Here is a 26290-nt window from a genome sequence, read left to right on the forward strand (position 1 = left end):
CCTGTTTCTCTGGACGCCAGGTACCTGGGTGTCTTCCAGCCTCACTTCTGTCTCTCGACCTTTCCAGACCCGGGAAAAGGAGAAGATGAAGGAAGCTAAAGATGCCCGCTATACCAATGGCCACCTCTTCACCACCATCTCGGTCTCCGGCATGACTATGTGCTATGCCTGTAACAAGAGCATTACAGCCAAGGAAGCCCTCATTTGTCCCAGTAAGTTTTCGGTCCCAAGGGTCACCTAGACTTGGTTACCATCAACCCTAGTTCTTCCGTCTGTCCTTCCCACCCTGCATCCTTAAAGGGACTCTATTTTCTGGATCCCAGCTGGGCTTGCTCCATGCTCAGGTGGTTGGTCTCCTGCTGCCCTTCCTCACACTGGGTGGTGGCTATTGGAATGTGGCATAAGCTGGTTGGTCTCTTGGGTGTGGGGTGACAGAGGCTGTTGTTACTCTCAGGCAGCTGTCACTTGCTTGGGTATCCCCCTCGCTCCCTGAACAGCTGCTGACAGTTCGGGGAACTGCCTGGAGAAGGAGCAGGAATGTGTGTTATGAACCAGGGTGGGAGTGGAGGGACGATGCCAGCCTTGCAGCTGCCTCTGCCCATCTCCCTGGACAGTTCAGACTTGAGGATCCCTTGCCCCTGCCTTTCTGTCGCATGTGAACAGAACAGAAGTCTGCTGATTCAAGGACAAGCTGGGGCTGTTCAGCAGAGATCTGTGTGATGAAGGGAAGGACTCAAAACTCCTAATCGAGCCTATGTCTAGCCCTTTTCCTGTCCCAGGGTAGCCCCTTACCCAGGGAGCATAGAGGAATTTCTACCTCCTATAGGATACCGGTGCAGAGGGCTCCATCTCCGCCCTGCCCCACCCCCACCCCCATGCCTTCCCCTGAGTAGATGAGGGTATTGTAGCTTGATGCTGACCAGCACGACTCAGCTGTAGCCTCCCAATCCCTTTGGGACATTTCAAAGGAACCCCAGAAAGAACCAGTGAGGCCTGCCCCCCTACTTCTTTACCACTTGATTTAGAGCCAAAAGGACGAGGAGGTAACCCCAATCTAGATCCCTCTAGAGTCCTGGCAAAATACTCGATCCGGAAGCTTGTTGCCAGGGGAACTGGGGAGGTGGGTAGCACTATTTTGAGAGCAGGTGGAAAGCGGAGGCTTGATCCAGAGACACTAGGTGTTGGGGGTAGGAGCAGGGAGCTCCAAGGGGTGGGCACTGCCATAGCCCAGCTTCCGTCGGTCCCTTCTGCTCCACCCTATTTGCCTTGTATTTGTGGAAGTGAGCGCGGTGTTGGGCATTGTCTGCCTGAGTTAGCAGAGTTTCCTGTGGTGTTTTGGGGCGGGGTGGGGGTGGGAGCTTTGGAGCCGAGGACACATCAGGAAGGGAACAGCCATGGTCCCCAGTCCAGGCTCAGCTACTCCTTTTTCCTTTGCTACTTCATGGAGAGGTGGGGTGAGGGGGGTGGGGGAGAAGCAGATGGAGTGTGGGAGCTGTAGTTTGCCTTACTGGGGAACAGAACTTCCCGGGCCTACAAGGGAGAAGGCCCCCAGAATGGAGTTAATGCAGAAGGCTGCCAAGATGGGAAAGGGAAGGACCACCGGTCCCGACTTTGAGGCAATAAGCAGAAGCCGCTGGCATATGTGTGGAAGAGTTTTGGATCTGAGCGCATCTAAGTGTAATTCCTAGCTCTCTGCCAGCCGGGTGATCCAGGTTAGCAAGCAGCATTCAGACCAGACTCTTCATCTGCGAAATGAGCATTGAGTGGAGTGAGTAGGGAGCTTTTCTCAGGGACCAAGGTGCGTTCTGGCCCTGTCAGCTTCTGGTCTTGGGAGTCCCTGTGGTCATCTTCAGTGTCGTCTCATTTGTGCATTCTGCTCCTCCCAAGCAGAAGACACCCTTCTTCCCTCTGGTCCTCCAGGCCGTAGGTTTTCCCAACCTTCTGCATCATCCACACCAGACCCCTCTCACTTCAGTTCCTGCTTGAAGGAAGAGGGGGTTGGGGGAGCAGTAGGCATGTGATAATGGCCAACAACTCTGGGAAGCCAGGAGAGCGTCTGCAGGACATATGGCCTGGGAAGTTGAGTGTTTACATGTGGGTGTGTCACCCCCTGTGCCACCCCAGCCCTCCCTTCACCCTCTCTACCCTACCCTCTTAGCATGTAACGTGACCATCCACAACCGCTGTAAGGACACGCTGGCCAACTGTACCAAGGTCAAGCAGAAGGTGAGATGGCAGGGTGGGCAGAGGGCTTTCGGGGAGGGCAGTGCCATAGCTGCGGGCCTTTCCACTCATTCCCTACCCTATGCCCCTCTCCTTGCCATGCGGCATTCCAGACCTACGTAAGCATTGCCCTGCAACGTGAGTTTACCCATCCCGATGCCCTTAACTGCAGGGTTAGCTTTCTCTCCAAGAGGGCAGCCGCCAGATCCTGGTTTGTCCTTGGTCTTTGGGTGATGGCTCTCTCTCTCTCTTGCTCTGTCTCACAGCAACAGAAAGCTGCACTGCTGAGGAACAACACTGCCTTGCAGTCCGTCTCTCTCCGAAGTAAGAGTGAGTAATAGGGAAGTCACAGGACCACCAAGCCCTGAGCCCATGGGCTCTGCTGCCCCCCTCAGGTCATACCCACATACACAGCTCCTTTTAAGTGGATGTGCCTTGGGTGGGAGTGGCATAAGGGATTGGGCTTAGTATCTAGACAGGCTAGTCCAAATAGAGATGAGGGACAAGGATGGCTGGTTACTTCAGCCGTGCCACATCCTGTTATGACAGCCATTTATCGGTATTTCGTTTGGGGATTCAGTTCCTTCTTACCAGCTTGGATCACCGCAGACAGACAGGTCTTGCATTTCTGGCCTTCAGTTTGCGTATAGGCTTATCTGGAAGAACATATAAGGGCAGCTCTTAATTCATGACAGAGGCTTGCACAATGGACAGTGGCATTATCTTGATGGGTTTTTGCCAATTTTCTTTGACTCTAAGGAACTGAGGACAGGCCCGACAGTCCACCTTGGTTCTACTTGAGGAACCTGGGAGAGCAAAGGGCCAAGGAATTAAGTTTTCTTCTGCTTGGCCTCCTTCCTTACAGCAACCACCAGAGAGCGGCCAACGTCTGCCATCTACCCTTCCGATAGCTTCCGGCAGTCCCTCCTGGGTTCTCGTCGTGGCCTGTCCTCCTTGTCTTTGGCCAAAAGTGTTTCCACTACCAACATTGCTGGGTGAGCTTCTGTTTGGGGAAGAGGGGGCCTGGCAGGAGAGAGTACAAAGCCCTCGAGAGCGCTCTTTTTTTCCCTGAGTTCAGAACTGGAGACAGATATGAGAAAGATAAGTCTGAGCACAGAGTAGCTATGCCTAGGAGCCCAACCTTGGGTCCTGGGAAGGGACCTCCTGCCCGAGTTGGGGTGATGCAGACGGCCTCCACTTCCTTCAGACATTTCAATGATGAGTCTCCTCTGGGGCTGCGTCAGATCCTCTCCCAGTCCACAGACTCCCTCAACATGCGGAACCGAACCCTGTCCGTGGAGTCCCTTATTGATGAAGGTGAGCAGACCTGGCCTTGGGGAGAAGTGTGTTGGCAAGATGGCGGTGTGAGAAGCCTGGGATGGGGAGGGAGACGATCCAGGGACGGGAGAGCTGGGCTCTGAGGTGCCGCCTGCACTGCTGCGTGCGCAGGTGTAGAAGTGTTCTACAACGAGCTCATGAGTGACTTTGAGATGGACGAGAAGGACTTCGAGGCAGATTCATGGAGCCTTGCTGTGGACAGCAGCTTCCTGCAACAGCATAAAAAGGAGGTGATGAAGAAGCAAGATGTCATCTACGGTACGCCAAGGGCACTTTGGTCCCCTGTCCCTTTCTTGTTAACCAGGATATGCCAACGGCTCTGCTTACCTGTGTCGTTTCCCTGTCACCTACCTGTCGGGACACCCTCATCTCATCCTTGACCTCCATATACCCAGCTGGCACCAGCTTGTCCCTGTGCACCTACTTCTTGGTGCTGTTGGGATTTTTTTATTTTCTTTTTTCTTTTTTTTTTTTGGTTCTTTTTTTTTTTCGGAGCTGGGGACCGAACCCAGGGCCTTGCGCTTCCTAGGTAAGCGCTCTACCACTGAGCTAAATCCCCAGCCCCTTTATTTTCTATTTAAGAGATAAGAGTCTCACCATGGAGGCCAGGCTGTTCTCAAACTCTCCATCCTCCTGCCTCAGCCCCCAGAGTTCTGAGATTATGAGTACGTACTACCGTACCCAGCTTCCAAGGCCCCACTTATATTTCTTCTTCAACTCAGTCCTCAGTCTTCATTCTGCCTCCCCCATGCCCAACACTGTGCCAGGAACTGGGAAACCTACACCCCTAATACACAGGACTCTTGCTCTAAAATAGTCTACTGCTTGAAGTGCTTGGAGACTGTGTTATGTTTTATTTATAGTTTAATTCCATGATGATCAGAGAACATATTCTGTGTGATTTTAATTTCTCTTTCTTACATTTTTTTACCCCGAGACAGTGTCTGTCTTTTTTTTTTTCTTTCTTTTTTTCGGAGCTGGGGACCGAACCCAGGGCCTTGCGCTTGCTAGGCAAGTGCTCTACCACTGAGCTAAATCCCCAACCCCTAGTCTACTGCTTGAAATGACAAGGAAGTGGTCTGAGTTGACAGCGGCACAAGCATTAATTTGGAAGAGATTCTCTAGGGCCCCATGAGTCGTGCCTGAGGTAGAGTACAGAGGGGACCCATGTTCCTTTGTCTCGCAGAGCTGATCCAGACCGAGCTGCACCATGTGAGAACCTTGAAGATTATGACCCGCCTCTTCCGCACTGGGATGCTGGAAGAGTTGCAGATGGAGCCAGAAGTGGTCCAGGGACTGTTCCCCTGTGTGGACGAGCTTAGTGACATTCACACACGTTTCCTTAGTCAGCTTTTGGAACGGCGGCGCCAGGCCCTGTGTCCAGGCAGCACCCGGAACTTTGTCATCCATCGTTTGGGTGACTTGCTCATCAGCCAGGTAGGAGAAGACACACGTGAACCTGTCTGTGAATGCACAGTTCTGGGAGTTGGTTCTTTCCCCTCATGCGAGGTTTGAATTCAGGTTGTCAGAAGTGCTTTTACTTGCTGAGCCATCTTGCTGGCCAAGGAGTAAACAGTTCTTACCTCCAAGCAAACTCTGGTGGCCAGAAGGAAGCAAAGCAGGGAACAGCTGGAGAGGAGGAAGCTAACAGAAGGCCAGGGGTGTGCTGAGGGCTGCGGTGCGGCTCTGTAGGAAGTGCTGACCTAGTCTTGCTCTCCTGGCTTCCAGTTCTCAGGTTCCAACGCTGAGCAGATGCGCAAGACTTACTCAGAGTTCTGCAGCCGCCACACCAAGGCCTTAAAGCTCTATAAGGAGCTGTACGCTCGAGACAAACGCTTCCAACAGTTCATCCGGGTGAGCAAGCTTCTCCAAGCCCAAGTCCAAGCCCAGCCTTCTCATAGCTCAAACCCAAACTCTCCCAGGGTAGCATATGGGAGCTGTGTCCTCATAGAGGGCAGTCCCTCAACACCCTTGTGAACTGTGCCCCTAGATGTCTTTCATTTGTCGAGACATGGTCTCTCTGTGCTGCCCTGGCTGTCATGGAACTCACTGTGTAGATGCGGCTGGCCTAAAACCTCAGAGATCTATCTCCCTTCCTGTACTGCTATTAAAGGCATCTCTTAAATCAACAGTCACCCTTTACTGGGCAAGAGGATGTTGGTCTAGTTTTCATGCCATCATTGGTTTGCTTGTCACCACAGACCTGTGACATTCTGTTACTCATTTCCCAGAAGCTGTCTGCCTAGACCAACATGGGGCGGATACCAGGGTGGGCCAGCCTCAGAGCCTGGACTCCAGTCTTTCTGTCCCCTTAGTCTTTCATCTTCCGTTACAGAAAATGACCCGCTCTGCTGTGCTGAAGCGGCATGGGGTTCAGGAGTGCATTCTCCTGGTAACTCAGCGGATTACCAAATACCCAGTGCTCATCAACAGGATCCTGCAGAACTCCCATGGTGAGGAAGAGCATGGGGGCAGGGCCTGCCTGGGGACATCCAGGGGAAGAAGCAGGATTGGTGGGGAGCAGTGAGCAGGCTCAGGTAGAGTTGGGTTGGAGTGGTACTGGTTAAACTATCTCTCACTCTGGACATCTGGTACCAGGGATTGAAGAGGAGTACCAAGACTTGGCAGCAGCCCTAGGGCTAGTAAAGGAGTTGTTGTCCAATGTGGACCAGGATGTACACGAGCTGGAGAAAGAGGCCCGCCTGCAGGAGATTTACAACCGAATGGATCCTCGGGCTCAGACCCCTGTTCCTGGCAAGGGCCCCTTCGGCCGAGATGAACTTTTGCGGAGAAAACTTATCCATGATGGCTGCCTGCTCTGGAAGACAGCCACAGGCCGCTTTAAAGGTCAGTGGTCCTATTCTGTATGAGTTGCAGCCACCTTTTTTTTAAAGTACACAGTAGTAGCTGTCTTCAGACACACCAGAAGAGGGCATCGGATTGCATTACAGATGGTTGTGAGCCCACCATGTGGTTGCTGGGATTTGAACTCAGGACCTCTGGAAGAGCAGTCAGTGCTCTTAACCACTGAGCCATCTCTCCAGTCCCCATAGGGACTATTTTTACAGCCTTTCACCAAGGGTGAGAATCAGAGGGAAACCTAGTGCTGAAGAGGCACAAACTTCGGCCAGAATCGCAACAGAAATGCATCTAGGAGACCCAGAGTGAGAATTGAACACTGGGGAAGGACTGAGAGGCTGAAGAATGGAGATGGGACTACAGGGCAGTGTTGGGGTGGGGGTGGGGATGGGAGTGTCAGGGTGCACTATCCCAGGCTCACCTTTTAGAATTTATCTACAGTTAAAATCCTTGCCCCTAAATCAGGACAAGAAAATAACACCCCTAAACCTCGGTTTTAGAGGTGAAGGGTGGGGGGTACCCGAAGCCAGAGCCCATACACAATCACATCTATGCTGTGAAATTCCTACCCCTAGGGCTTGCGTCCTGTTAGTCCTTACTAGGCTCTCTCCTCCATCCCTCTCTCTCCTTCCCATCCCTCCCACGCCGCAGCTAAGAATACCCAGCATTGAGGGGTAAAAATAGCAAGGCTGGAGAGCTCTGTTTCTGAGCGATTAGCGAAAGCCCTCCCCTCCTGTGTCCACACTTTAGTAAGAATCCCCACAGGCAAAGGGTGACTGTGTGTTCCTAACTGTGCCATTCAGGTCTCAAAGAATTGGTCTTTGGTTCCTCCCTTCCTCTGCGTACAGGAGCCATGACAGTCTGAAAGCCTGGAGGGTGGGGCGGGCAGGAGAAAGAAACTGAAGCAGGGCTGGCTGGGGTTAGAGGACATGAGATCAGTCACAGGTCATGGGTGAGGGGTGGCCTTCAGTCTGCTCTCCTGGAAGGAAACTTACTTTGTCCCTCTCTTTGGCAAAAAGTAAGAGACAGGAATATGTCAGTGTATTAGAACACCTAAAAAGGTGCTTGCATTAGATGTCAGACACAACTTAAAGGCAAAGAGCACAACCTGTCTTGTTCTGGGAATCCTGTGACTTAGAAATATCTTGGATTAAGCAAGTCCTTGCTTGTACTTGCTTGTAGTTCAGCTATCCGAGAGCTGAGGCAGGAGGATCACTTGAACCTGTATGTTAATGTGTAAGTGTTTGTGTAACAGCAGCCGGTTTACAGAGTTTCTGAAGCAAGCATGGCTACTCTGGTGGGGGGGGGGGCTGAAGACCCTAGGTTAAGAAGCATGAGTCGGGCTGGAGAGATGGCTCAGTGGTTAGAGCTGTTTTTGCAGAGGATCTGGGTTCAGTTCTCAGCGCCCACACTGCAGCTTACAATTTACAACTGTGTAACTTGAGTTCCAGGGGATCCAGCGCCCTCTTCCAGCGTCTGTGGGGATTACATGCATGTGACACACGCAGGCAAAAACACACATACAAAATAAACTTCAAAGAATCAGAATTGGGTGACTTAGATTTTTTTTGTTATTGTTGGTTTTATTTATTAATTGGGTGTTTTTTATTTTTGCTTTTTCTTTCTTTTTTATTTTTTACTTATTCTTTTCAGACAATATCTTGCTGGCAGGCCTAGAACTTGATTTGTAAACCAGGCTGACAAACTTTTAGAGATCTGCCCGCCTTTTCCCCGTGAGTGCTGGAACCACCACACCTGACTAAAACTGGCCGATTTAAAAAAAAAAAGGGGGGGGGGTTGGGGATTTAGCTCAGCGGTAGAGCACTTGCCCAGCGAGTGCAAGGCCCTGGGTTCGGTCCCCAGCTCCGAAAAAAAAGAAAAAAGAAAAAAAAAATTCTGAGGCAAGAGTTCCTTTGTGTTGGCATCGGCAACTTGTCCCCTCTATTTCTTCTTCTTTTTTTTTTTTTTTTTTTTTTCTGGAACTGGGGACCGAACCCAGGGCCTTGTGCTTGCTAGGCAAGCGCTCTACCACTGAGCTAAATCCCCAACCCCTGTCCCCTCTATTTCCATGTTGTACGATTGAGGAGGTTGAACCAGGCAGTGGTGGCCACACTTGGGAGGCAGAGGCAGGCGATCTCTGAGTTAGAGGCCAGCCTGATCTACAGAGTGAGTTCTAGGACAGCCAGGGCTACACAGAGAAACCTTGTCTTGAAATATTGAAGGAAAAACAAAAGAATGGTGAGGTTGGGGTTGGGGATTTAGCCAGCTCTGGGGAAAAAAAATGGTGAGGTTGGAGGTCAGAGGTCAGAAAAGATGAAGCAATTGCGGGGGTTGGGGGGAACCCAGTGGGGGTGTGCCTGGTCCTCGGAGAGGGGGCAAACAGTTGCTTTGAGCCTTCAGTGCTGACCATTTTCCCACTTTGTGTCTTGGCCAGATGTCCTCTTACTACTGATGACAGATGTGCTGGTGTTTCTCCAGGAAAAGGACCAGAAGTACATTTTCACGTCCCTGGTGAGCCTTCTTCTGTTCTCTCATCCATTTTCTTACCCAGCCCAAGAAAGTCTTGCTGAGTCCAATCCCTATCTATGTAAAAAAAAAAAGTGAGGAGGTTGGGTATTTAGCTCAGTGGTAGAGAGCGCTTGCTAGCAAGCACAAGGCCCTGGGTTCAGTCCTCAGCTCTGGGAAAAAAAGAGAGAGAAGAAAAAAGAAGAAATGTGAGATAGCCGCCAGGTCCTGCTGCTGTGCTCGGGCAGGTTTGCCCCGTCAGGGAAGCTGTCATTAACTTCGTTTTGTGGATGACGAAGGTAAAGTTTAGTGCCTGGCGGTCCATGCCTGTAATGTCAGCTCTTGGGAATTAGCGACAGGAGGATCAGGAATGCAGGGTCATGAACCACACGGTGAGTTCAAAGTCCAGCCTAGACGACATGAGACCCCCCACATCTAAAAAATAACTAAATAAGTAAGTAAATTTACCATTGGAACAGTAGAGTAGACCTTTCACCCCACCCTTGGGAGGCAGAGATAGGTAGATCTCTGAGTTTAAGCCAGCCTTGTCTACATAGCAAGTTCCAAGCCCATCAGGGTCATAGAGTGAGACCTTATCTCAAAAACAGCAACTACAGCAAAAGTAAAGCAGGCACAAGCCCCAGTGCTGGGAGAGCAGAGGCCCAAGGGTCACAACGTTGAGGCTGTTCGGGGCCACATAGTGAGTTTAACCCCAGTTTAGGTTACATAGTGAGACCCAGAAGAGAGGGGGCGGGGAAGAAGGGAGGAAGGGAAGAAGTTGGAGGGAAGGAGGGACAGAGAATGTATCAAGGGACTCACACGCACATCTAAATTGTCCTGGCTGGTACTGATGCCTAGGGTTTTGGTTATGTATCACCATGTTCAATCCTTTTGGTATTCTAGAACTGAAACCCAGATATTAAGGGTTAGGGTGCCTTGGCTGAATTCTTCCCTTTTCCCCGACAGGACAAGCCCTCAGTGGTATCCTTGCAGAATCTCATCGTAAGAGACATTGCCAACCAGGCGAAAGGGATGTTTCTGATCAGTTCTGGCCCACCTGAAATGTATGAAGTACACGCAGCATCTCGAGATGACCGTACTACCTGGATCCGTGTCATCCAGCAGAGCGTGCGCTTGTGAGTGTGTGCCTGCGTGTACATACGGCTTCCGGTCCTAGGTGGAATACTTCCGGGGACTGAACTCATCATGAGAGGTTGGGGCAGAAGCTGGGAATAGACAAGATGAGTCAAGATAAGAGAAATCACATGAAAAGTTGTAATTTATATCCAGATAACCCAGCTATCCCTCCAAAGCACTCTGAACTGACAACGGTTTGTGTAGAGCTCTTTGGTGGTGGCAGACTTGCCAGCCAGTGACATAGTGCCAGCCTCATACATCACTGGCAGTAGGAAGAAGGCTCTTATTTGGCTATGTTATGTTTTACCTCTAGTTTTTTTTTTTTTTTTTTTTTTTTTTTTGGTTCTTTTTTTTTCGGAGCTGGGGACCGAACCCAGGGCCTTGCGCTTCCTAGGTAAGCACTCTACCACTGAGCTAAATCCCCAGCCCCTAGTTTTTTTTTTTTTTTTTAAAGATTTATTCATTTATTACATATAAGTACACTGTCACTGTCTTCAGACACACCAGAAGAGGGCATCAGATCTCTTTACAGATGGTTGTGAGCCACCATGTGGTTGCTGGGAATTGAACTCAGAACCTCTGGAAGAGTAGTCGGGTACTCTTAACCGCTGAGCCATCTCTCCAGCCCTTACCTCTACTTTCTAAAAATGAAAGAATGGGGGTGATTGAAGCATTGATGTTAGTGAATTGAACACGTTTTATCCAAAATGTTGAGAACAGCCTGGTGTGGCATTAACACCTATATTCCCAATGCCTGGGAAGTGGAGGCAGAAGGATTCAGAGTTAAAGGCCAACCTTAATGCATGAGGAGCTCAGGACCAGCTTGGGCTGAGGCCCTGTCTTAAAAACTACAGTAGGCCCAGCAGTGGTAGTGCACACCTTTAATTTCAGCACTGGGGAGGCAGAGGCAAGTGGATCTCTTGCGTTCGAAGCCAGCCTGGTCTACAGAGTGAGTTCCAGGATAGTCAGGACTACAGGAGAAACCCTGTCCAAAAACCCAAACCAAACCAAACCAAACCAAAACCCAACACACAGTTAGTGCTGTAGCTCAATTGTTAGAGTGCTTGTCTAGCATTCTGGAAGCCCTGGGCCCCTCCCCCAGCACCACATACATCAATGCTGCAACCCACAGAGAGTCAGAAGTTGGCAACAATAACAAAAGTTGACAAAATGGCTCTCCCGATGATGCGACCAGAGCTAGAGGTGGATGCAGGCTTTTTATATCCTTTGTAAGCCTGAGTTAGAGAGATGAGGATTGGTGCCAAGAGGGACTAAAGCCACGGTATGAGAGGAGGGTCATGTGCAAAGGAGAGAACGCTGACTGTTAGTGTCTCCCACAAACCAACCTGCCTGTCGCTCTGCAGATGCCCGTCGAGGGAGGACTTCCCTCTGATCGAGACAGAGGATAAGGCATACCTCCGGAGGATCAAGAGTAAGTTCCCTCCAGGGAGTGGGCTGATCTATACCGTATCCACACAAAATACCATGCTGCTCTCAGAAAGGCTGGCTCAAAAAGGGACTGGAGAGATGGCTCACAGGTTGAAAGCAATGGTTTCTCCATCGGAGGGCTCAGGTTTGATTCTCACCAGCCTGGTGACTCCCAATCGTTTAACTCCAGTGCAGTGGATCTCTGATGCCCTGGGCCACCTCATTCACAGGCACATGCATGATGAACATACCTATGAGCAGGCAAAACTCACACAGAATAAAATGATCTCAGGGAAAATGAAAGCTTCATGTGAGCTGAGAGTCTGTCCAAAATAAACATGAAAAAGAGCTGGGTTTAAAACAATGTGAAGTGTATTGGTGTGTGTGTGTGTGTGTGTGTGTGTGTGTGTGTGTGTGTGTGCGCGCGCGCGTGTTGGTATATGTAAAATAGACTACTATCTCTCTGTCCCAAGGGCATCTAGTGTCCCCTTGTGGCCTCTGAGGGCACTGCCTGCACATGGTGCACAGATGTACACAGTATATAGACATATATGTGGGCAGAACACCCATATGATTAAAAATAAAGGTTACTGCTGGGCTTGGTGGCCCACGATTTTAATCCCAGCACTTGGGAGGCAGAGGTAGAATGATCTCTGTGAGTTCAAGGCTAAAATGATCTGTAAATCTAGTTTTAGGACAGCCAGGGCTATTCACATAGAGAAACCCTATCTCGGAAAACAAACGAAAGTGAAGAAAAAAAAGGTTAAATTTGTCCTGTAATGAGAGCTGTGGGGGTGCACACTGGTCATCCCAGCATTTGGGATCCATAGTGGTAGGATCAGGCATTCAAGTCTGCCCTAGTTCCTTTTATATTGTGGTGATAAAACCCCATGACCAAAGAAAGCCACTCAGAGAAGGAAGGGTTTCTTTTGGGCTTACAGTTCCAGAGGGTTAGGGTTCATAATGGTGGGAACAGCGGGTGGCGGACGTGACCACTGGACCAGCTGAGAAAGGTTGAGTTCTTTGAGACCCCAAAGCCTGCCCCCAGTTACTTCCTCCAGCAAGGCTCCACCTCCTAATCCTCCCCACACAGCTACCCACTAGGTACCAAGTATTCAAATGCCTGATGAAAACATCTCATTCAAAATACCACAGAGGATAGCCTCAACTATATAAGGAGTTTGAGGCCAGCCTCAGCTACATAAGACTTTGTCTCAAAAACAAAAACAAAACAGTCCAAAGGCCGTGTCTAACTGCAAGTTACTCTGCTCTCTGAGTGAGCACTCTACAAGTATTCTTTTTTTTTTTTTGAGAGATAATTATTTATTATATATAAGTACACTGTAGCTGTCTTCAGACACCAGAAGAGGGCATCAGATCGCATTACAGAGGGTTGTGAGCCACCATGTGGTTGCTGGGAATTGAACTCAGGACCTCTGGAAGAGCAGTCAGTGCTCTTAACCACTGAGCCATCTCTGCAGCCCTCTACAAGTATTCTAATTGAAGGAAATGAAGAAGATGAGATGGTCAACCTGAACCCTTATTCACAGATATTTAAGATGCATGCATTTACTATTATTTTACCTGTATTGGTGCTTTGCCTGCATGTGTGTTTTCCAGATCCCCTGGAAGTGGAGCTATAGACACTTGTGAGTTGCTCTTTGGTTGCTGGGAACTGAACCCAGGTTCTCTGGAAGAACAGCCGGTGCTCTTAACCACTGAGCCAAAACTCCAGTCCCTATTCATAGATTTTTATAAACAAAAGTAATGGTGATTTATACCACACATGCGATTTTTTGGTTTTGGGAATGCTCCAGGCCAAGAATTAAGTTCTGACCCTCTGCTGACCCTGAGCTACCCCTCTGCTGACCCTGGGTTACCCCTCTGCTGACCCTGGGCTACCCCTCTGCTGTCCCTGGCCTGCCCTCCACAGGCTCTTTGGGTCCTTGGTCCTTCCACACTTACCTGTTCCTATCCACAGCGAAACTGCAGCAGAAAAACCAGGCGCTGGTGGAGCTGCTACAGATGAATGTTGAGCTATTTGCTGAGATGGTCCACTTCCAGGCATTAAAAGCTGGTTTCATCGGAATGCCCCCGCCCACCCTGCCCAGGGGCCTTTTCCGTCTTGAGTCCTTTGAGTCCCTTCGAGGCGAGCGTCTGCTCAAAGATGCCCTCCGTGAAGGTGAGGCCACTGAAGAGCCTAGGCTGTTCACTCAACACCACAACCCATGGGGGGGTTTGGGTTTGTCCTGGTCTAATTCCTGGGAAGGAAAGGGGAAGAGATCTGAGCTTGCTGTTGGAGGCCTCTCCCTCAGGCAGGCTGTGCTGCCACTGTGCATCTTTGATGTCTCTTGGATGCCACATGGCCAACTGAAACCCCACTACCCAAATGATGTGTGTTGGGTGGATCCCCACTGGGTTTTGTCCCCTGTCCCCTCCATTTCTTTTCCTGCAGTGGAAGGCCTGAAAGACCTGTTGTTGGGCCCTTGTGTGGACCTGCCTTTGACAGCCCGAGAACCAGCCTTACCCGTAGAAGCTGACAGTGGTAGCTGTCCTGGGGTCACTGCCAGTGAGTACAGGGCATGAAAGCAAGATGGGAGTGACTTAATAAGGGAGGAGGGGCCCCAGGTACAAGTATATTCTGCTCCTCCTTCTCTTCTCTGCCACAGACGGAGAGGCCAGAACCTTCAATGGCTCCATTGAGCTCTGTAGAGCAGACTCAGATTCCAGCCAGAAGGTGGGTTCTTGGAGAGCCAGGGAGTGGCCAGAGAAAGGGCACAGCTGGCCTATGGATCTTCAGTAGACAGCTGCTGAGGAAGGTTCCCAGGTCTGTGCCCGCTGACTTCCCATTCTTGTTCATTTCTGTAGGATCGGAATGGAAATCAGTTGAGGTCACCACAGGAGGTGAGATGGGAATTCTGTGGTAGAGGAGATAGATGAAAGCCACTATCTGAGAAATCATAACCCAGTTTGGGTGATTTGGGGGAGAATCTATACTCTTAAGTCTGTCTCTAGACACCATTTCCACACCCTCCTGATAACCTCCAGTACTTACCCTTCCTGAAGCCTGGGTACTATTTCACCCTCTTCTCTGTCCTCAGGAGGCGTTACAACCATTGGTCAATCTGTATGGACTCCTACAAGGCCTGCAGGTCAGTGAGCCAGGGCTGGAGTGGGGAAGAAAGGGAGGAGCTACCCAAAGGTGTCCATGCCGATGACAGTCCTCCTAACAGGCTTAAGTGCTCCCCCAAGCCAAGCTCTCTGGGTCCCCGGGATTGAGAGAAAAGTGGATAGAAATGGCTTCTGAATCACCTTTTCGCCTCACCCCACCCTCCAGGCTGTTGTGGTCCAGCAAGAAAGATTGATGGAAGCCCTGTTCCCTGAAGGCCCTGAACGGTGGGAAAAGCTATCCCGAGCCAACTCTCGGGATGGCGAAGCTGGCCGAGCTGCGGTTGCTTCTGTAACTCCCGAGAAGCAGGCCACGGAGCTGGCATTACTGCAGAGGCAGCACAGCTTGTTGCAGGAAGAGCTGCGGCGCTGCCAGCGGCTCGGGGAAGAGCGGGCAACTGAAGCTGGCAGCCTGGAGGCCAGGCTGCGGGAGAGCGAGCAAGCCCGGGCCCTGCTGGAGCGGGAGGCTGAAGAGATCCGCCGGCAGCTAGCAGCCTTGGGCCAAAACGAGCCACTCCCGGCAGAAGCACCCTGGGCTCGCAGGCCTCTGGACCCTCGGCGCCGCAGCCTTCCAGCAGGCGACGCTCTGTACTTGAGCTTCAATCCCCCCCAGGTAAGGCCGCCTGGAGTAGTGATATGACCCTTGTGATTAGGAGCCTGCAGAACCTGAAGGACTCTTAGCTGGCGGGGATTTGAGCCCAAATGACAGCAGGCAACAGATTTGTGTCAGTTGATAAAATGCTTGCCTTGTAAACATCAGAACCTAAATTTGCTCCCCCAGAACCCTCATCACGTGGTACATGCTCACAATCCCCGTGCTTGGGAGGCAGATGCTGGTTTATCCTCTCAACTCATTGGCCAACCAGCCTAGCCTCTTTGGTGAGCTCCAGTAGGAGACCCTGTGTCATAAAACAAAGTGGATGACTTTTGGGGGGGGGTTGAGGGTGGACGAGTGGTTCTAGACGGTTTCTCTGTGTAGTCTAGACTCTAGACTGAGACTTACAGAGTTTGCCTACCTGGCAAACTCTGCCTCTACCTCCTGAATGTTGGGATTAAAGGGGTGCACCACCACCGCCACCGCCACTTAAAGACATGACACCTGGGGCTGGAGAGATAGCTCAGCGGTTAAGAACACTGGCTGCTCTTCCAGAACTTCAATTCCCAGCACCCACATGGCAGCTCGCAGCCTTATAATGTCTGTTCTAGGGTTTCCAACACCCTCATACATACACTGAGGCAAAACATCAGTACACATGAATTTTTTTTTTTTTTTGGTTCTTTTTTTCGGAGCTGGGGACCCAACCCAGGGCCTTGCGCTTCCTAGGCAAGTGCTCTACCACTGAGCTAAATCCCCAACCCCCCCTTTTTTTTTTGGTTCTTTTTTTCGGAGCTGGGGACCAAACCCAGGGCCTTGCGCTTCCTAGGCAAGCGCTCTACCACTGAGCTAAATCCCCAACCCCCAGTACACATAAAATTTAAAAGAAAGAAAGAAAGAATCAGGCTGTCTCTAGAGTACCCAGGTTCAAGTCCCAGAACCCACATAAGTTCCAAGAGACCTGGCATCCTCTCACACACATAAAGGCAGGGAAAACACCAGTGCTCATAAAGTAAAAATGAATGAATCTTTAAAAGAAAATAAGAACGGTCCCCAGCTCCGAAAAAAAGAACCAAAAAAAAAAAAAAAAAAAGAAAGAAAGAAAATAAGAAAAAAGGAATGACACCCCAGGTTGACGATGAAACTGCCCTATAGTAAGGAGCCGCACTGTTGCTAAGGAGGCACTTTGTTATAAATTGTTACTAAGTCTCCATCCCTTACAAGAGTAAGTTTGTTTCTTAAATCTAATGTACCTGGACACTATTTTTCAAGCTATGCTGAACTTTTAACTCTATGATGCTATCCTACCCCCTTAGGAAATATACTCTTGCACTTAAGCTACTGGCAGGCAGGCAGGCAGCCAGCCTTGAGTCCTGAATCTCCTCTGTCCAGATGCTCACACCAATCTAAACAGTTGTTTTCTATCAACCCAAACCCTTTCCCATAAATAAGACCTCAGAAGGCAATGAGGGGCTGCTCTCTGAAACCCTGACTTAGCAGGGGCAGTCATCTGGCCAGACCCTGGGCACTTCGAAATATAGCTTGCTTTCTTTAATCAGACAGTTGTGGGAATGTTTTTTCTCAGGTCTAACCTGAGACTCTGACTTCTTTATACACGAGTGCACACACATAGACAAGAAGTACTAGTTAAACTGAAAAGAAACTTAAGGCTAAGTTTAGTTGCAGAGGCCTGTGCAAATCTCCGGCACTTCAAATAAACAAATATTTCTATTAGTCTATGTGGCATATTATGGGTACTTGGAGTTCTTGTGTATGAAGGCCAACTGGAGGAGCAACTGAGCCCAGCAGATGTGGAGTGTTCAAGGATATCAAGTGGGTGGTGGATCTCCTGAGAGGGAGTCATTGGTGAACCCCAAGAGACAATGCATGTTGGGACCCAAAAGGCTCACCCGTGCCTGCACACTGCTCATCCCCTGGGCTTGTGCTTTTCTTCCCATAGCCTAGTCGAGGCCATGACCGCCTGGATTTGCCTGTGACTGTTCGTTCCCTCCACCGACCCTTTGATGACCGAGAGGCACAAGAACTTGGTAGCCCCGAGGATCGACTGCAGGACAGCAGTGACCCTGATACTTGCAGTGAGGAGGAAGTCAGTAGCCGGCTGTCCCCACCCCACAGTCCACGAGGTGAGACCCAAGAGTGGTTGTGGGGTCTGGGTCCAAGCCCTTGGGACTGTGACTTCTGAATGTACGCTAAGTGACACCTTGAGGGTTGGTAATGCTGGGAGAGACAGGGACGGTTTCCCTGTTCTGTGAGAAGACAAACTGGTGGTGAAATCCTTGAGAAGGAAGCAGTGCTTTTCCATTGGTTGGTGACCCCCAACCTTTGGAAGTAGTAGGAATCCATTTTTGTTGTTGTTGTTGTTGTTGTTGTTGTTGTTGTTGTTCTTTTTTTTGGAGCTGGGGACCGAACCCAGGACCTTGCGCTTCCTAGGTTAGCGCTCTACCACTGAGCTAAATCCCCAGCCCGGAATCCATTTTTTTTAAAGATTTATTTATTTATTACGTATAAGTATGCTGTAGCTGTCCTCAGACACAGCAGAAGAGATCAAATCCCATTACAGGTGGTTGTGAACCACCATGTGGTTACTGGGATTTGAACTCAGGACTCTGGAAGAGCAGTTAGTGCTCATAACCCCTGATGCGTTTTAAAGACTTCCTCTTCCCCCTTATCAAGGAATCAAATACCTCTTAGAGTTTCCTGTTATAAAGGTGACTTTGCTGCCGGAGGGTCATCCAGCCCCACCCTGGGAGTCTTTGTGTAAGTCTGCACTGCTCCTCTTGGGAGCTCCTGCCTGCTCACTCATTACCCTACCCTGTCTGTCACCTTACAGACTTCACCCGAATGCAGGACATTCCCGAAGAGACAGAAAGCCGAGATGGGGAGCCTACGGCCTCAGAGAGCTAAGGGGACGCTTCCCCCTGCCTGGTGCCCCCCACTGAAGAACATTAGTAAAGGGGCAAACCTTGAAAGGACTGCCGATTGTCCTTGCCAGTTCCCAAGACCCCTGGATACCTAGGGGCCATGGGGATGGGGACTTAGAGGCCACCGCACCCCTGGTGTTCTCCAACAGTCACACCACAGATGCCGATTTTACATGCCTTCTCCCCCTCCTTAGGAAAAATTATTTATTTATTGTTTATTGGTTGGGGGGGGTGATTTAAAGGGCCAGAGACATGGGAACCAAGCCATAGGTATCAGAGGGCCTCTCCTTTAATACCACTGGGATATGTTTGGCCTTAGCCACACAACCTAACATCAACCCCAGTGACACCCATCTGTGGCCACAGAACCTACTGCCCCTTTCAGAAGGGCTGTGGGTAGGACCATGTCCCTTTTCCCACTCCCCTTAGCCTCTTTCTGCTGTTCTTTCTCTCCATCCTCCATGGATTTCTGGCTCCTTGGAGTTGATGGAGCAGGTAGCCATAATGTATTGGGGTGGGGAAGGAAGAATACAGGGACCAGAATGTTTTGTTTTTGGTTTTGTTTTCTTATTTTTTTTTTTGTACCAAAGCCAACCGCACCTGTTTTATATTTTTAAAAGAAGATTGTAGGCACTTCTAGCTCCATGTCTTTGAACTTGAGGAATTAGGGAGACAGTGACCTATTTCATCGAAGGTCAGGGGGCTCCCATTCAGAACTCTTCCTCAGCCATTTAGAGCCATTCCTCTTCCTCAGAGGAAGCTCTGAGGTGGGTTGGGAAACCTCTAGGAACCCTCACCTCGTCTCCCACGGTGGCAAGCAAGAATTGGGGGAGGGGGATTTTTTTTTCACTGCAACCCTAATGTCCACCAGCGATAGCCATTTTTCTGCCAATTGAATTGTTAAACAGAACAAACACAGTAACAACGAAGCAAAGAAAGAAAAAGCTCTGGCAGGGAAAAAATTAAAGACCTGACACGCATGAGGTGCTGTCTCAGTGCCCGTTCTGAGGACTGCCGTGCCTGCAGCAAGGCAGTGACCACGGTTTCTGAAAAGGGGCTGTCACTACCTCACAGAAGAGGGCATGAATGGATGCAGCTGCTCAAACTCTTATTAAACATCTCAAAATTGCAAGGCTGGAAATGAAGCGCCGTTCAGCCTCCAGCGGCTGGCTGTTAATGATACAGACATTAGAACACTAATTTGCATCTTATTTGTGTGCTGTGCTCACAGGGCACATCTGGCTCTAACCACCCCTCTCGGTTCCCCTCCCTGCCCCCCATTTTCATTCCCACCCTGTGAGCCCAGGGCCTCGTTCACGGAGTAGCAGCCTGTACACTCTGTCACTTGGAATGGTAGTAATTGGTTTCAGTTCTTGGTTTTGGCTCGTTCCACTTCCTGTTTCTAGGTCCTACACTTGGGGGGGGGGGGCAGGGCCAGTGCATGTGCACCCCCACAGCCTGTAAGGTAGGTCTCAGGACCCCACTGAGAAGGAGAACTGAAATTGCACGGGCAGCACATAGATGTGGGATTGCTTCCTTCCCCTCCAGCAGCCTCTGGCCCTTTGGAGGCACTTTCTCTCTAATGGGATTCTTGGGCCATAGGAATCGTTTTCTATGTTTATTTATTTACTTTAGTATTATCTTTGAGACAAGGTCTTACAGGGAAGCCCAGACTGGCCTTGGATTCAAGGCAGTCCTCTGGCCTCGGCCTCCCGATGCTGAAACCACAGACATGAGCCAGTATGCCCAGCCCACGTTGTTTTTCTTTTACACAATGGGTGCAAAAAAGTTGCCAGGCCAAGAAGCCAGCCCCCACTTGCTCTGCCTAACAAGCAGCCATGCTTCCGTGTCCAACCAGTTGACGTTTAGCAGCTGTGGTCTAGGCAGCCCTCAGCATCTGGGCCGGTGCATGGAAGGGTCAGGTGGAGGAGTCCTCCAGAAAAGGAGTACAGTTTCCCAGCCTTCCCCAGAGCGGCGGAGAAAAACCTAGGTGGATTTCCAGAGTGAGTTGGGAGAGGCTGGGTTCCTTTGCTGCCTTATTACCATAGCCCCAACCCAGCATCAGCCCAGAGCCGCTCCCTCCCTCCTGATCGTCTGTGCCATGTTTGTCCCCTCCCTAACCCTGCTTTCTGAACCTAAAGTCTTAAATTTTGCCCCGCCCCCGTCCCCTGCCCCACTGCCATTTCAAAGCTCTGAGACTGTGTGCTCCCAGAGCCAGGGTCCAGCTCTTTGCTCAAAACCATGCTGCTCCCTTAGAGGAGGACTCTAAGCCTGGACACACAGCGCTCCACTGCCACACCCTTTCCTCCGTGCTGCCCTCTCAGTACCGGGGCACATGCAGTTAATTGCGTTGGTCTTGTCAATATTTACCCCCGAGGGGTTCTGTAAAGCAGATATCCTCAGAAAAGGCAATATCCGGACCCAGCCAGGCCTGCAGAGGCACTGCAGCGGGGGAAGAGGAAGAAAGCTTAGGTAGGGAGGTTTACCCACCTTCCTGCATGGCTAGGAATAAACCTGGCATTTTGGAGCCACTTTAAACATAAAGAGGAAATTAAACATCAAGAGGCTAATTAAATCTTGTCCCCATCCTTTAATACGTTGTGAGTCAGGTGATTTTTTTTTAAAGATTTATTTATTTATTTATTTATTTAATGGATGTGGATATATTGTTACTGTCTTCAGACACACCAGAATATCAGATCCCATTACGGATGGTTGTGAGCCACCATGTGGTTGCTGGGAATTGAACTCAGGATCTCTGGAAGAGCAGCGAGCACTCTTAACCTCTGAGCCATCTCTCCAGCCTTTTTTTTTTTTTTTTTTTTTGAGTTGGGTGGTTCTCAGCAACTGTGGAGCTGGCTGTGGTGCCTGGAGCTATTGAAGCTTTATAGCTGCTGCAATGCTGGGGCCTTGAGTGACTAGTGACATAGTGACAACCTGGTTACAAAGCGTCCCCAGAGCCTGGTCCTGAAGACAGGGATGGAGTAAGTGCTCCATCCATCTGCTGCCGCCTCTCTCCTGAAGCAGCCCCCAAGCACGATCTATCTGATAACCAACTTAGGTCATTACAGGTTTTTTTTGGGGGGGGAGTGGCGGTCTTCAGGGACTTGGAGGTGAATGGGGGGTCATTATGGTTTTAAATGAGTGTGGAAACCAAAGGGGTACTCCTACTCAGGAGACCATTGCAAAGGGGGCATGGAAGGACTAACCTTTTAGTTCGTGTCAATCTTGATTGCTGGTTTTTTGAGACCAAGTGGGGAGCATGCCAATTTCTCTAGACTACCAGAGGGTCTCGGGGTGCTGCTTCCTCCCCAGTGCCACCAGGTCCAGTGTTTTTTTTTTTAATATTTATTTATTATATATGAGTACACTGTAGCTGTCTTCAGACACACCAGAAGAGGGCATCAAACCTCATTACAGATGGTTGTGAGCCACCACGTGGTTGCTGGGATTTGAACTCAGGACCTCGGGAAGATCTTAACCACTGAGCCATCTCTCCAGCCCGAGTCCAGTGTTTTTATATTGGATGCTGGAGCTTGAACTCAGGCACTCAGTACATGTGCTCCAAGTATCTTACCCTGAGCTGTTGCTCTTGCTGTTGTCTCTAATTTTTGGTGGTGGTAGAGTGGTAATGTGCATGTCAGAGCACGCGGGTGGAGGTTAAAGAACAACTTTGCATGCTTGGGTCTGTCTGTCCACCTTTATGTGGATTGGACAATCCAACCCAGGTTCCAGGCTTCTGTGCCAAGTATTTTCCTGCTGCGAGATCCTGCTGGTTCTTACTTTATTACGTGTGTGTGTCTGCGGTGTGCATGTATGGGTATGCACGAGCAGATCATGAGACTTCATTATAGACTATAAACTAGGACGTAAAATAACATCGAGACCTCAGTGGCTCACCTGTACCTGTCTGCCAGCTGCCCTCGCTTTCTCCTTTCTGTTTCCCATGGAAGGTGCCAGTACTAGGAACCCTGCCTCTGGCACTGCTAGATCCTTTTATCTTTGGAGACAGGGTCTAGACTGAGCTGGTCCTGAACCCTTTGTTCAGTTTAAGATCTTGAACTTAAAGGATTAGACAAGCACTTCATTAACAGAGATGTGGTCCCAGCTTCTAGAAAACAAGTAGAAAGCTATGTATGGCAGTCCCACCTAGAGAACCCAGTACTTGGGAGGAGAAGAGAATCGGGAGTTCCAGGCCAGCTGTGGCTATATATTGGGTTGGAGGCCAATCAGAACTAAGTGCACACAGATGACTCAATACAGTAGATGCCATGCATACACGGGGACCTGTGTACCTGGCACCCACATAAAAACCAGGTACAGCAGCACCTGAAGCTTCACCTGAAGCACTTGACTTACTGGTAAGCTTCACTGAGAGACTCTTGCTCGAAAATAAGATGTGGTTAGTTCGGGAATCAAGAGTGTGTGCTGATCTTTCGCAAGACCCAAATTTGGTTCCTACCACCAGCACCCACACTGGGCAGTTCCCAACCATCTGTGAGGAGCTGGTGTCTATGCCCTCACCCCACACACTGATTTTTTTTTTCAATTAAAAACGTTTTAGCCAGGCAGTAGCAGTGCACGCCTTTAATCCCAGTACTCCGAAGGCAGAGGCAGGTGAATCTCTGAGGTCAACCTAGACCACAGTGTGAGTTCCAGGACAGCCAGGGCTCCATAGAGAGGCCTTGTCTCAGGGAAAAAAGAAAAGAAAACGAAATGTGGGGTTGGGGATTTAGCTCAGTGGCCCTGGGTTCCGTTCTCAGCTCTGGGGATAGGAGTGGGGGGAATGAAGTAAACACATGGAGGGTTTAGAGAAATGCGTCAGCGGGTAAAGATCCTTGCCAGCGGGGTTGGGGATTTAGCTCAGTGGTAGAGCGCTTGCCTAGCAAGCGCAAGGCCCTGGGTTCGGTCCCCAGCTCTGAAAAAAAGAACCAAAAAAAAAAAAAAAAAAAAAAAAAGATCCTTGCCAGCAACCCTAATGCCCAAACTCAATCCCGGAACCTTAGATGGTGGAAGGGAGAACAGACTAAGCTGTCCTTTGACCTTGCATGCAGTTGGAAACATGTCTCCTCGTCCAAACACACAAGTTAAGTGCAATTTTTAAAAATAAAAGCAAGGCGAGATGGTACATGCCTGTAATTCAGCGTGTGGGAAGCAAATGCAGGTGAGACTGAGTTCGAGGGACAGCCTGGTGTATAGAGTGAATTCCAGGTCAGCTAGGGTTAGGTAGTAAGACCTGGTCTCAATAAAAATAATATGTTAAAAAGAACAAGGAAATGAAGAAACCTTATGTCTGCCTCTGACCTTCACACATGCAAGTGTGAACACAAATATACATACACACACATACATACATACATATGCATACATATACACACAGGAAAGAAGGAAGAGAAGGCAAAAATGTTCTGAATTTTAAAAGCTCAACTTGTTGGCACATGGCTAGCATTTGGAATTCTAGCATTTGGGATCAAGGTTAAAGCTCCAAGCTACCTGCAGCTTTATGGTTTGAGTTTAGCCTGGGTTCAGGAAACCCTCTCTCCGATTTTAAAAGAACTGACTTATAAAAGTAATTTGCCTGAGGGGAAGGTTCCAACCCACAGGCCCTGGCACTTGGCTGAAACGCAGTTGCACTAGGAGACTAGCTTCTGGTTTCTGACCCTCAGCCTCCAAACCTTTTCTGTTCTTGAGTCCCTCCACCCCAGACCCATGGCTTTCCCTTGTGATTGTCTCCCTTGCATCCTTGATGGAAAGAGACAGATCTATTCGCTATTCTCAAAGGCTATACACTCAGGGTCTGACAGGCAACCAAGATTCCCAGCGAGCAACTTTTTTTTTTTCTTTTTTCTTTTTTTCCGGAGCTGGGGATCAAACCCAGAGCCTTGCGCTTGCTAGGTAAGCGCTCTACCACTGAGCTAAATCCCCAACCCTCTAGCGAGCATCTTGTGGCAGCAAAATTAACAGACAAATATTCAAGAGGAGGCCTCTGCATCATTTCTGTGGAAACCCCTGAGATGACAAAAAGCTGAGTGGCCAGAGGATACATTTTTGGTTTTGGTACTAAAGGGACATAATGGATGCCTTATTCTAAAGTGACTAGGGCAGGGAGAACTGACTCCTGACCTGTTAGTCTAAGTTGTCCTTTAAAGTTCTTGCATGAAAGGTAAAGTGGATGATCTGGTTTATTCTCAGTGCCATCTCCAAAGATAAGCTTTGCCACATCCACCTCCTGTTTGGACTCCAGCTTCTCAGTTCTGTCACACCCAGAGTTGTTGATCAAAGATCAGACTTTTCCTGGGGACACTGCAGCCTGGCAGAGAGCAGCTTCTCCCTAGAGTCTGGGCTCTGCCCCTGATAGGTCTCAGAAGAGTGTTCAGGTTGCATCCTTCACGCAGGTGTTCCGTTGTGTTTGTGTCAGAGAAGAGCCACTCTCCTGGGTGCCCACCTACCTCCTTGAGGGCCATTTGTTCCATGCATGCCTTTCTCTGGGGCCACAGTCTTGACCAAGAGACCTCTGAAGGAGCTGGCAAGAACCTGCTGGGGCTCTGGTCAGAGGAGACCATGGATCACATGTGTCAAGCAGGTGGTGACTGGGAAGATGTAAATATGGATGGTGTAGAAAGTACTGTCCTAGGGCACCAAGTCAAACCTTACCAGAATTCCCAGAGAGTGACTACATGGTTGGGAAACCCGCAGAGGGTGAAGGAAGCCACCAAGATATAGACAGAGCAACCTACCACTCGGCTGTCCTGCTGCTGTCGTAGCCTCATCCTTGCTCCTGTTGTAGAAAGGCCAACAGCAGCAGGCTGCTGGTGGTAATGACACCCAAGGGCATGATGAAGGCCAGAACTACCCTCTAGCTGGTAAGCCCCTAGCCAGAATCTGCTGGGAAAACACAGAAGGCAGAGGCACACGACGTACAACTCAACCTCAGCCCCAAAGATTGCTGTGGGCACAGTCACTAGGGCAGCTGCCACCCACACTGCCAGGGTGACCACACAGGCCCAAAAGACTGAGAGGTGACTACCTGGTCCCACAGCCCTGGCCACCACCTGGTATTGTGCATGGTACTCAGTGCTGTGATTAGGAACGTTCTAGCGTAGACGCTAAGGACAGTGATCTTAAGAACTATCTTGCGGAGGGCACTTCCAAAAGGCCAGTGGAAATCCGTTGCTGACTCTGTTGCTCTGAAAGGGAGAGTGAGGGCCAGCCCAAGTCTGCCAGAGCCAGGCTGAAGACAAAGGTTTTAGAACCGTGGCACATTCTGACCACAGTTACCTAGTACCCACAGTACAGCCAATTTCCCCAGCAAGCCAGTGATACCTACAAGTCCTCAGAACAAGGAGCTGGACAGTACTGTCAGTACTCAGCACGCTGTCTTTAGAGCCATTGACCAGAAGAGGGTGGGCAGAGAGGCTGAAGAATTGGATGTGGCCATCACAAGGCACTGGAGGTTGCTGAGCAGAGCAGAGGAGCCAGCGAGTGCCTGTCTTCTGGCCTGGCATGCGCCATAGCATTCTCAGGAGAGCTCTCGGGAGAGCCCTTGGAATCTGGGTGTTGGTCTGGAGCTTTGGGTTGTAAGAGCCCCTGCCCATGCTCACACCTACAAGGGATGGGTGTCGGTAGAACAGCCTACTTCTTCCCAGGTGAACAACAGTGGTTGGTGGGGCAGCACAAGGGAGGGATATGTTCACACTGTCAACATGCATGTAATAGAGAAGGAAAGGGAGACTGGAGATGTTTAGAGCGACGGAGCCAAACAAGAACTCGGGTTTGTTGTTGTTGTTTTGTTGTTGTCGTCTTTTTTTCCTCAGCGTGGTGCAGAGTGCTCTCTCTGCGAAAAGGAGAGGTGTCAGAAAAGGCCAGGAAAGGAATATGGCTTTAGAGAACCAGACTGGGAGTCAGAAAAGGAGAGAGAGGAACACACATGCATCTGCAGTCCCACAGTTGCTGTGTCTTTCCTGTGTCCCTCTGATGGAACCCCCTGTGCTATTTTGCTTAAAATGTCAATGTGGGCAGCCCAGAGATATTGGCTCTGTGGATGAAGGGGTCTGCTGCCAAGCCTGGTGACTTGAATTCAATCTCCAGGATCTAC

The 26290-nt window shown here is 49.9% G+C and overlaps 1 protein-coding gene and 1 pseudogene across 39 annotated transcripts in view; one reads left to right on the plus strand and one right to left on the minus strand.

Annotated features, from left to right (window-relative positions):
• Arhgef2 (Rho/Rac guanine nucleotide exchange factor 2) overlaps window positions 1-20781 on the plus strand; it is a 59216-nt gene extending 38435 nt beyond the window's left edge. For 17 of the 39 annotated variants that reach the window (XM_087623444.1, XM_087623510.1, XM_087623443.1 and 14 more), the window contains 21 exons: window positions 68-212; window positions 2159-2226; window positions 2490-2553; window positions 3089-3218; window positions 3431-3540; window positions 3673-3819; window positions 4748-4998; window positions 5290-5415; window positions 5897-6014; window positions 6160-6408; window positions 8855-8931; window positions 9892-10061; window positions 11427-11494; window positions 13472-13672; window positions 13946-14059; window positions 14160-14227; window positions 14359-14394; window positions 14592-14642; window positions 14828-15271; window positions 17214-17397; window positions 18105-19327. In XM_087623444.1, the coding sequence (XP_087479570.1) occupies window positions 68-212; window positions 2159-2226; window positions 2490-2553; window positions 3089-3218; window positions 3431-3540; window positions 3673-3819; window positions 4748-4998; window positions 5290-5415; window positions 5897-6014; window positions 6160-6408; window positions 8855-8931; window positions 9892-10061; window positions 11427-11494; window positions 13472-13672; window positions 13946-14059; window positions 14160-14227; window positions 14359-14394; window positions 14592-14642; window positions 14828-15271; window positions 17214-17397; window positions 18105-18178 (2895 nt within the window). In that variant the 3' untranslated portion in view covers window positions 18179-19327. 39 annotated transcript variants of the gene reach the window in all.
• Window positions 24479-25633, minus strand: Rxfp4 (relaxin family peptide/INSL5 receptor 4; annotated as a pseudogene).

The sequence above is a fragment of the Rattus norvegicus genome, chromosome 2 (genome assembly GCF_021556685.1).
Source record: "Rattus norvegicus strain SHRSP/BbbUtx chromosome 2, alternate assembly SHRSP_T2T, whole genome shotgun sequence".
NCBI lineage: Eukaryota > Metazoa > Chordata > Mammalia > Rodentia > Muridae > Rattus > Rattus norvegicus.